The sequence below is a fragment of the Zootoca vivipara genome, chromosome 12, assembly GCF_963506605.1.
Source record: "Zootoca vivipara chromosome 12, rZooViv1.1, whole genome shotgun sequence".
In the NCBI taxonomy this organism is placed as follows: Eukaryota; Metazoa; Chordata; class Lepidosauria; order Squamata; family Lacertidae; genus Zootoca; species Zootoca vivipara.
The window spans coordinates 27,310,397-27,322,459 of NC_083287.1; the positions used below are offsets into that span (position 1 = coordinate 27,310,397).

Here is a 12,063-nt window from a genome sequence, read left to right on the forward strand (position 1 = left end):
AAGGCATGCTGATTTGGAGTAAAGTCTTGTTCTCAAGAATCTACTTTTCATATAAACAGAATAAGCCAGGGGTCAGCAACCTTTTCCAGCTGTGGGCCGGTCCACCGTCCCTCAGATCATGTGGTGGGCTGGACTATATTTTTTTGGGGGGGGGGATGAACGAATTCTTATGCCGCACAAATAACCCAGAGTTGCATTTTAAATAAAAGCACACATTCTACTCATGTAAAAACACCAGGCAGGCCCCACAAATAACCCAGAGATGCATTTTAAATAAAAGAGCACATTCTACTCATGTAAAAGCACACTGATTCCCGGACCATCTGCGGGCCGAATTGAGAAGGCGATTGGACCACATCCAGCCCCCGGGCCTTAGGTTGCCTACCCCTGGAATGAGCCCAAGTTATCCACGTCTTGGAGAAACAATTAAAAGCTCCATAATGATACTGGGATGATGCCTCTTGTCAGCGGTGGTTAGATACAACCCATTTTATTGATATGTATATACACATTCAGGCTCACAAGGGCTGACAAAAGAATTATGAAACTTCAATCACTCCAAATAGAGTGCCCCTGTTTAACATTAGCATAACTTCAGATCAGGCTTACATTTCTTGCATCCTTTGTGACAAGCACTGTTTGGGCAAAAGAGTGGGGCAAACAGAGCACAAACTTACTACATATAAATCCATCCTTGGTACATGTTCTACAGCCATTAGGGAGAAGTCTAATATTTAGCCAGGAGGGGAGAACCTCAACATTTGTTCAGCACAGATTACATACCTTAACCCCCGGATTACATTGCTTTCCCCATACAGTATTGCAAATTAACTAGTGTGGGGATGGGGAAGCAGCCAACATACTGCACCATAGAGATTAATTTTGAAATCCTGTTGGGAGGATGACAGAGACATAATTTTATTAGCCAACAAAGCATACAATGGTAGATGTTAACATTGTATATTCATGTGGCATCCCCACTCCTTCCTGGGTTTTTTTTAGACACAGGATATATATGTGAGGTTGTGTAGCACAAAACTTCCATCCAAGCCCACCATTATAAGAATTTTGTAACATTAAGAATTTGGTGCCTGAGTTTGCTTGTTTGCCTCTTCCCTCCTCACCCCCTTTTCCTTTCACCATGTTTTCTTAGATTCTAATCCCAAGGGCAGATATTGTGTTATTTTTATGGATTTGTATGCCATTCTTTATTTATTAGATTTATATACCGTCCTTTATCCAAAGATCTCAGCTTGGTTCAAAAGATAAGAAAAGCACAAATAAAACCCTTGACAAGGTGAAATGGGTACGCTGTAACGCATAATGCTGCCTTTTGCAGATTTCTAAGTGTCCTCTCAGCAGGGCTAGGATCAGGACCATAGGCCAGCTGCTCAGGCCCCAGCATGGTCTGCTCAAGTGCCACCAGCTACAAAGTCCCCCGTGGGGAACTTTGGGAAGCCTTGTGTGGGTGAGAAAGTGGGTGCACAAGAGACAGAGGGCCTACTCTTGTAGGAAGCCCCCTACAACTTCCTCCTCCAAATCCCGCCTGTTCAAAGGGAGAGCGCAGGCAAATGAGCCAAAGGGGAAAACAGCTGCTCTCGGCACGGCAGCCTCTTCACACGGCCACTTTATTTCTGGGTTGGCCTGGCAATGGCGGCTGGTTCGATGGGGAAGTGCGGGTGAGCGGATGAGAGCGGACAAGCCAGTGGGGAAGAAGAGGCCGCGGTCCTGGTCTCCGCTAAGAGGGAGCAGGCCCACAAGGCCGCCCCGAGAGACATTGCGTCTTGCTGCCCGCCAGCCCCACTCTTAGCAAACCCTATCCTCTCCCCCAGAGAGAAGATGTGGCCCAAAAGAGTCACTGCTTGCGCAAAGGTCCAATCCCATTTTGCACTGGACGGCTGTCCCCAAGGGAGATCCTGGCTCTGTCCTCTTGGCCTCCGCTTCCTGGCCTGCCAGACTGGGTCCATGGGCGTAGCCAGGATTTATGTTAGCAGGGAGCAGTATTTTTATTGATTTACTTGATATAGGGGTGGAGGCAGGCAGCTGCCCCCCTCCTTGCCTACGCCAATGGCTGGGTCCCACCCACCCTGTGCCCCCCAGATATAGGGAGCAGTAACCTCCTCCTCCTCCTCGTGGCACCTGCTCATCTGCGCTCTCCCTCCGGGCCAAAGGGGCGGAAGGAGGGACCCTGGCCGGAGCAGCCGCCCTGTCCGCCTGCCCCATTGGCCCCCTCTGCCACGGAGGAGCGGCGACGGTGGGCGGAAGCGGGTCCCCCCCTGTTCCTGCCCGGGGCTCCCTATCAGCCGCAGCTCGCCGTGCCTCACGATCTCGCCTCAGAGGCTGAGCCAGGGTCAGGGCGAGGGGAGCCGCGGGCGGCCGCTGGGTTGGGTGGCTGCTGGGCTGGCGCGCGGAGGCAGCTCGCATGTGGTCAGTGCCGCCGCGCCGCTAAGCCAGCCCCCGGCTCACGTTACACACTCCTGTATTTATAACCTCGGCGAGCCGCTTCCCCCTCGGAGCACTTGCGCGGGACCACCTCCTTTCTGCCGCCGGCGGACAGCGCGCCCGCCCGACGTCGGGAGCATCCGATCGAGGCCCCACTTGGGCGCACAAGCCCTGGATTATTGTCGAGCGCGCGGCGGCGGCGGCGGCGGCGGCATCCCGTGGCTTCGGGGGTGGCTGGCTGGGAGGAGAACGCAGCGCCCCGGCGGCTCTTGAACCGCGGGCTTCCCTTCGCAGCGGGGCCGCGGCGCGGAGCCGCGTTGCGCGCCGCCATGGATCACACGCTCTTCGGCTGCCTGCGCAGCCCGCACCATGCCCCGGGCCAGGGCTTGCACCCGTTCTCGCAGTCGGCGCTCGCCCTGCACGGCCGCTCCGATCACATGTCCTACCCGGAGCTCTCGCCTTCGGCCTCCTCTTGCATCATCGCGGGATACCCCAACGAGGAGGGCATGTTCGGCAGCCAGCATCACCGGGGGCACCACCATCACCACCACCACCACCACCATCACCAGGCGCAGCAGCAGCAGCAGCAGCAACACCAGTCTTTGCAGACGAACTGGCACATTCCGCAGATGGCTTCGCCGCCGCCGCCTCCCCCTCCGCCGCCGCCCTCCTCGGCCAGGCACAGCCTGTGTCTGCAGCCCGACTCGGGTGGACCCCCGGAGCTGGGCAGTAGCCCCCCGGGACTGTGCTCGAACTCATCCAGCCTGGGGACCAGTACCCCGACGGGGGCGGCGTGCGCTCCGGGAGATTATGGCAGGCAGGCGCTGTCGCCGGTGGAAACCGAGAAGCGCGCGGGCAAACGGAAAAGCGACAGCTCAGGTAAGCGCGCCCCTCGTCTCTTTTCTTGGGTGGGTGGGTGGGTAGGTGGGTGCGGGGGGCAGGAAGGGGAAACCCACCCCCGGGTGGATCGGGCTGTTGGCGAAGAAAGTGGCCTCGTGTGCGCTCTTTTGGTGAGGTTTAAGTCACCTTTGGGGAGACGTGGAGAGCAGAAGCGCTTGACGCATCGCCTTATAGACCTTTCATCGCGGGCAGAGAGATGCAGGGACCATCAGGAGGTGGACCGTAAAATCGTTTGCCGGCGAGGCGGGGTGGAGAGACTTGTTTCGGAATCTGGATTAGCGTGTGCGTCTCTGACACCGGGGGTTCCATTCAGTCCTCCTTTTCCCAGATTTTTGTTTCCCTCCTGTTCGGAGTCGCGGGCTGCTGCGCGCTTTTGGAAGAAGTGCCACTAGCAGTCATGGAGCCCGTTGCCCTTTAGGGCTGCCTAATATATAGCTGAACCATTGCAAAATTGGAGACAAGTTCTATCCCTGGAAGAAACTTGTAGTTATTCTTTTGGTTGGTTTTATGGATTAAGAGGGTACACACAAATATGTAAACAGTTTTATGTCTAAAATGAGATAGTAGAAGAACCTGATTCCTGCCTCTAAAAAGCACAAAAACTGATAAATTAGAAGTACATGTTTCTCATGTGTAATGCAGATGTTTACAGTACTACTTGTATAATAGATACGAGGTAAACTATATCATCCAGATAGCACAACTTCTTCAGGTAGGGACTACAAACAGAATAGTATGTGTACTATTTAAATACCCACAATAAATTCCGCTTTTTATACTGTACATAGTCCTCTATACAGAGCATAAAACATCATTTAGGACGAAATAGAATAGAATTTCAATTTTGATCAAGTAACCAATAACAATGTAAAGCAAAAAGTGTAGAATATCTGCAATTACATTTCAGTTCTTAAGACATTTACTTGAAAGTAAATTCAATATATTTAAATTTAGTGGTATTCTGAGATCAAATACACTTACATGGAAGTTTCATTCACTTCAGAGTTTATTTTATATGTCCTATAGTTTTAAAGGTAAATTTGATATGTGCATTTATCTGGATTGCATATCTCCTACAACAAATTCTGTGATTCTGTAAAATGTTTTAAATATGCTGCAAAATTCCAAGTGGGAAGCTAGAAATGAAAGATGTCAGTCCCATAGTAAAACTGCTAAAGGTAAGATGTGTTTGTGCATGCACGAGCACGCACGAGCGCGCGCACACACACACACACACACAGGAAGATAAATGAAGCAATGCTTAGAAAGAGAAAGTAACAGGCGAGTTCCGACAGTATGAAAAGTTCACAAGGAAAGCCTTGACCTTGTCTTGTGTCATTTATTGCTAGAATAAGTAGTAGAAACCTCATATTTGAAATTATCTACATTTTGTAGTTTTATATCCTTTTTGAGCAATTTTCTGTGCCAGTTATTTTACAGTGTTGTAGTTATTATTTCTATCCTGTGATTTATGAAAAAAGGTCTTGCTTATCTGAGAACACTGAATTATCTGCAAACAGAAATTGTGTATTTATATAAAGAGTGAGTAATTACATATTTTTTCACATGTGTAAGTTGGTAATTTATTTATTATTTCAAGGAGAAATAAATTTTAATTGGCAGAAGAACAAGAAGAATAACTTCTTACAATGCAAAATTTTAAGAAAACGGCTCATCACAATTTGAGGAAAATATTAATATTTAGCTTTTATTGAAATCCAAAAACTCATATATTTAAAGTTGAATTGCATTTAGTAATATTCTGTAATACAATTAACCCAAAGTAAAAACACAATCCTAAATGTATTCATAGGAACAGGAATCCTGTTTAGGATTACAGCCTTAGATCCAGGTCATATCAAACATTACCTAGAAAAAGCAATTTAGTGAAGCTGACTTCCCAGTAATCTGTCTAAAATTGCTGGCTTAAATTTGTCTAAATTATCAAAATTCTTCACTATTATAGACTTCATTATGCAAATGCTGCCTTCACGGATGGCTTCTGTGTATTTCAGAACAGTACACAGTATGTAACAAAACGTGTTTAACAATGGATGGCAATTACCAATATTAAATTAGAACAGTTACATAGTTTTGAACATTTCAAAAGGTTTTTTGGCAGAATTTTATTCAGTATGTAAATTATATATATATATATATATATATATATATATATATACTGCTTCAAATCGGTGTATCTTTCTGACATAATTGAAATAATGATTTTTGTGGGGGTCACTTTCCCGTACAAATAGAGATTAGACTTCAAATTGCTATTTAATTTTCCTTGAAACTTGAACGCCTATGGATTAATACCTACGTTTGAAAATTGTTGTGTACAAATAACCAGGACAATGCCTAAGGTGTAGATTCTAAACAGGCATGAATTAGACCACTGCATTTGTTAGAACCTCTATATCCCAAAGAACTCAACAGTCTTTCCCAAAAATGTATCTGCGTGTATTTACAGTGGTGTTGACAATGAACAATTGTAAGTAATTTTCTTCATCTGGCATCACAGTTGTACAAATTTTTCTCCCATTAGAAATCCTGGCAGTAGCAAAAGCAACGCGTTTGTGTTTCGGTACACTGGTAGTTATAACTTGCAACAGTAGGTACATTTGCAGAGCAATGAATAGACTAAATTTTTGCCCTTGTATTGACTTTCAACAGGTTAAAAGGACCTCTGTATTTGACTGGTTGCAGTAGCATCACAGGAAACTGTCATCTGTTTCCAACATGATCTGTACATGATATCAGGATGGGAAATTCAGTCATCAAAACTAGCAGACAACTGCTGACAGTTCCTCCATGTGTCTGCAGTAGCTCCCTTCTGATAGTATCTTTCGCTGATGTAATATAACTTAGCATGAGAAAAACAACAATCTTTAATCAGTTTAACTTCTTTCCTTTTAAATGATCTATGTCGTCCATCACTGCACTTCTTTCATATCAAAACCTCTGAATTCAACGCTGTAGTGCTGAGCATTTTTGTAATAATTGTGGGTATATGTTGCAAACAAATTTAAATTTAAATGCGGGGGTTAATTCACCTATGTTAATGAGGATAACAATGGCCAAGTAGAAGCCTTTATTCATTTTGTTTAACATTTATTTATTTGATCTGTCATGCAAAATGAATCCTTACGTATGCTACAATTTTCATCTCTAGCTTTTTGTCTACACTTACTGTATCTTTATTTCACTGTTCGTTAAAATGTAGTTTATAGTTAGAGATGAATACAAGCAATCCACTATTACAAAGGACTTGCACTTTATAATCAAGCCGGGCCTGTTTAATTCAGTGGTTCTTGCTTTACAAGTATCAAGATGGAGTTTGAAATGTAAATCATTTTATTATTTATTTTGGATTGCTTCTTGACCCAACTGATAAGCTGCACTTAGAGCTTCTTAAATATCAGATATTATCAGGGAGACTTGAATGGATAAATGTAATAAGAAAGCAATTTTATAAGAATACGGAAATACCTTTTTTATTATTTGATAGCATTTTGAATAATAACAGTTACATATTTAAGAAAGTGCATGTTGCGGGGGAAAACATTTTAAAAATAAATAAATAAAAGTCTCCAAGTGGCTGGTCTGTTCTTAGAATTCATTTAATACTGGCAACAAAATTAGGCATTTGCAAACTGTTGAATGCTGAGCCAACTAAGAATTTGAGGAAGGGTGGGCAATATGCAATATGGAAGCAGAAATTAATATTCAGTAATATTAAATATATTAATCCCAAAAGTAAGCAAATGATACCTGAAGAAGTGTGCATGCACACGAAAGCGCATACCAATGACAAATTTAGTTGGTCTCTAAGGTGCTACTGGAATGAATTTTTTATTTATTTTTTGTTTTGACTACGTCAGACCAACACAGCTACCTACCTGTAACTATTTTTCCCATGTTCGCGAACTATTTTGCAACCCTGAGATCCAAACTTAAACTACCACATGCTATCCTCACATCACACAGAATTAGGTATCCTTAAATCCATTGGAATCAATGACTGATAATTCTGTAATAATCTGTTTAGAACCTGGTACATACTACTGTTGCACAATTTCAATTTAGCGACCTGGAGTCTTGCATGAATTCCAAACGTTGTGCAGCGGTAGCATTCGATGGATTACTTCCAAAATATTTGCTATACTGTAATTTCCAAGAAATGCCTTTTAAAAATACATGCACCAACATACTTATTAAAAATATCGCTTATGAGAAAATGATTTGATAAATGCCTGTTAATAGTGTGATTTTTTTGTTACTTTTAATGATGACTCTCCAAACATCAGAGTTCTCAAACTTTTCAGCATGCTTCTACAGTACAAGCACAATATATTTGCTATGTGTGTTTTTCTTTCAGACAGAGCTAATTTGTTCATTATGCTTGTTTTTTTATTATTATCATTCATCTTGAACAAAAACACCAAAATCCTATAGGCCAGGAACCAAAGATGCCATACAGGCGCATCTTAAGAGTAGAATCCAAAGAACAGCACAACTCGTTCCCCATTCTCATGGGGGACATTGGGCTTGTGTTTCTCAAACATCACCTCTCCATGCCAAATGGCAAACCACTTTTGAAATTAAGGGGACTTTTAAAAGCACATTTTATATGGCACAATGGGTGGTCTGGTGCTCAAAGAAGAAGAAATTAAAATCCCCACATGTCCCAGCCTTTGGCATACCTAAATTAGTTCTTTTAACCCCAGCCAAGGCCATATGTGTGCCCAGTGGTATTTCCCCCCCCCCTTTGGAGCAGCAGACTACAACGCCATATTATTACAAGCTGCTTTTGAAAGCTTCCCTGAATTCAAAAGTAGCTTTTCCTGTAGTCTTTGGGGTTGCTTTCCAATATACATGAGCCCAAAGTAAACTAGTTATCACAAAGAAAGAGAGAGGGAGCGATGTATTGTACATATGTCTTGATTCAGGCCAAAATTTCGGCTTAATTAGATTAATCAAATACTTCACTGGTAACATAGTAACTTTAAAACAATTCCTATAAATACAGGGTCAAATACAAATCCTACCATTAGGCAGCCTCCTCAGACATGGGTATCATGAAATGGTAGCAAATTGACTATTATGCGATTTATTGTTTTGTTATTGCTGGGGAGGGTGAAAGGTGCTTAGGAGAGTTTCTGCCTCAAATACCAAAATAACTTGGTCAACCTTGATGGGGATGGAGAACTTGCTGTCCAACTTGAGGCAGCTAAATGTATTGGTCCAGCCCTGATAACCCAAATCCAAAATGTGGGATATGACAACAAAGCCCATTGATTACAGTACCACTTATTTCTAGTAGTACATTGTATGTGCGGGTATTCTGCTAGGCATATAGAACTCTGAAACATGCAAGGAAGGGATTTCCCATTTAGAATAGTATGAAACACCTATCTGTTTGTGCGCCTCTGTGATAAGTTCGGAGCTCCTGAATGTGGAAACTGCAAGTCTCCTTGAACTTTATATCTACCATATATTGAATGGAGCTCTAGATTAGGATGGAGGCATTTAGGGTTGGAGTTTCCTTTTGTGAGTCAAAACACAAATAACACAAGTGCCTGCTTTTAAAGGCAAATAATATTGCTTTGAATATGCTTATAATTATAGTGCGAGGCTAATAATTATTCTTAATATGAAAATATGAAATGCTATATAAGTTTCTAAACAAGACATTTTTATTTACAGTATATTTTTCTAATGCTTTTCACGAATATTATAATTACACATTAGAAGATAAGATCATTTTGGTACAAAGTGGTTTTTGAATCAATGTGCAATTCTATGCTCACTTATTTTGGAGTAGCCTCCATTGAAAACAATGCAATCACACTTGGAACTATGCTGTGTGAATGATAAAACCCACTACTTTCCAAAGAACAACTTGAGACATACTCTAGAGCAGTCTTCCTCAACCTGGTACCCTCTAGATCAGGCATCCCCAAACTTCAGCCCTCCAGATGTTTTGGACTATAATCCCCATCATCCCTGACCACTGGTCCTGTTAGCTAGGGAACATGGGAGTTGTAGGCCAAAACATCTGGAGGGCCGCAGTTTGGGGATGCCTGCTCTAAATTTTGTTAGATAACAACTCCCATCAGCTCCAGGTAGTACAGCCCCATGATCAGGGATGATGGGAATTGTGGAACCTCGGGAGAGCACTGGGTTGAATTAGGTAGGCTGTTTGCATGTATACATAGGATTTTAAAAATATTTAGTTTGAACATCTAACCACCATGTCCCTTGTCTTATAATGTGGTGTAAGAAACTATGACTTAAAAAAACACAGTTCAAAAGCATATGTGGGTACTAAGACAAGCTGTGTGCTTTTCTGAACTTTCTCTATGATACATCAAAACAGCTTTAAAATAATTGAAGTGCATTAAAATACTTTTGGAATTTTAATTTGAAAAACTCTTAGGTTGTGGTTCTGAATGCACTTACTAGAGAAAGGCCCGCATTGCAATCCATGGGACTACACTGCTTCCAGAGGACTTGTTTATTCAGCATTCATTGTGATTTGTTTACTAGGAGGTTAGATGATGTTGCACCAAAACAAGTGTTATCCCACACTCTCCAATGCATCTCCACAACACTTTCCTTATCGCGAAAGGTCTGAACTTTCAGCGGAAAGGATATGTTGCGGAAGTCTTCCCGACCCACTAATTGGGTAAGCTAAATTTGCCAGTATGAAACTGAATCTCACCTGCAAACAACATAGCTGCCAAGTTTTCCCTTTTCTCACGAGGAAGCCTATTCAGCATAAGGGAATTTCCCTTAAAAAAAGGGAGAACTTGGCAGCTATGCAAACAATGACAGTCAGTAAACTTGTGTAAAGATTGTGCTGTATAATCTCATTTGTGTGGAAGAATAGTACAGTACATGGATTTCAATTGAACTTAATTTTACAAATTAGGGTAGAAGATAATACACTGCCTATGCAAACGGTATGAGATTACTTAGTTCAGTATGAGACCATATAAGACAAAGGCGAGTTAAGTTTTGCTTATGTGTTGACACTTCAAATTACCTTCTGTTTTTATGCATTTTAGAATTAGAATGCTTATCTAGTTTGGGTTTGTCTTGTAGTAAAATGCCTGTAACTGCCAATAAGTCCCCATCTTTAATCTGAACTGGCTAGTAACACACCCAAGCAAAGTTGCATTCAGAAAACTGCACATTTAAGACATAATTAAAGAAAAATGTGTACCTTTACAGTGGTATAGTATAGTTTTATATATACTGCTGGCCCAGAATAATTTTGCATCTGTCATTTACAAATTAAATTCCTTTTGTTTTATCGTTACTTCTGTTTATCCGTTGTCATGTTGGCAAACGAAAATAGAACCACAGCAAATTGAGCATTCCTTAATATTTTTAGGGTCAGGACAAATTGCAGTGTTTTTTAAAAAAAATAAAAAAAGAAAAAGAAAATTCTGGAAAAAAATCTGGTATATAGGCCAATTTCTAAACATTACAAATAGTTTCCACTGTATTTTAAACATAGTGAAAACAATGGATTTTATTTTACCCTGTGCTCTTTCCCTCCAACCGTCATATAAAAGCCAGGATGAACAGTCAACCATAGTAAGGAGCCGCTGCTTAAATACAACTCTATCCGCTGGCTTTGTGCTCAGAAGAGAATCTTATGCAGATTGCTGCAAATAATGTTAGCAACTGCAAATAAGTTGTTGTTTTGAGCAAGCCTACTGGCATACGTGAGGTTTGCGCAGAGATCAGGAATTATCCTCAATAGCAGTGGGTGATATAAGGGGAAGAAGAGGGGCAACAAGCGCTTCGCCCCACTGGGTATGCATGGGCCAGTTTTCTGAACTAGATGAAATACCATATTTGGGATTTATTATTCGCATGGTTCTAAAAATAAGTCTGATGAAGCTCTTCATTTTTAATACATTTTAATGCAGTAAACTGACTTAGTCATACGAAAGCGAGTAAAGTAGGAAAGAGTTTATCTGACTTTCAGTATTGAACCTAGTTGTAGGACTTAGGGGTTCTGTTTGGCTGCAGGGTACACAGATGCAGAAAATGCAAGATGGTTCTTTCCTTCTGCTATTAAACCCAATAATTATAAACAAGTTTATTTTCGATGGATATCCTGTTGGTATTGCAGCTTTGGTGAACCTGGGATATGCCTTCAGTTTCAGCAACAGGTGGAAAATAGCGGTAGGAGTTGAGGTGCGCCAGGAGAATAAGGGTGGAGAGTTTATTTATTTTCTTTACTGCAAAATATTATTTTAAAATGTGCTAGTAATAATGCAGAGGCAGTAGAACAGAGGGCTTTAACTCCAAAGCTTAATGTTTGTATATTCCTAATGAGCGTGTAACACAATAACCCATGGATGTTTACAATAGAAGGGGCCTATGCCTCCTATCTTTCAGTCTGCCAGCATTCAAGCAGCTTTTACAGAAGTTGCAGAACCCCTTTAAAACAGTAGAAGAATAGCAAGGCAACCAGGATATTCAAATGAGTTTCAGTATCTATCCTTTTCCATTTGGATCTACTCCACTGCAGCTCATGCTGTTTTTTAACGGAAAATAATAATAATTGGCAATATACTTTTTAATAAAAAAAATTGGTTTCATTGAAATAACTAAAATGTGGTTGGCATCCATCTGTCTCGGGAGACAATGGAGGAGTGCACCTTTGGGGGTGAAGTCAAACTGTCGCTTACAGTGTCTGCT

The 12,063-nt window shown here is 42.0% G+C and overlaps 1 protein-coding gene across 1 annotated transcript in view; it reads left to right on the forward strand.

The window, feature by feature from the left end:
• The first annotated feature begins 2,647 nt into the window (after positions 1-2,647).
• Positions 2,648-12,063, forward strand: part of MEOX2 (mesenchyme homeobox 2) — a 63,345-nt gene continuing 53,929 nt past the window's right edge. The window contains exon 1 of the mRNA XM_035129342.2: positions 2,648-3,321. Within this exon, the coding sequence (XP_034985233.1) occupies positions 2,772-3,321 (550 nt within the window). The 5' untranslated portion in view covers positions 2,648-2,771. The remainder of the gene's footprint in view (positions 3,322-12,063) is intronic.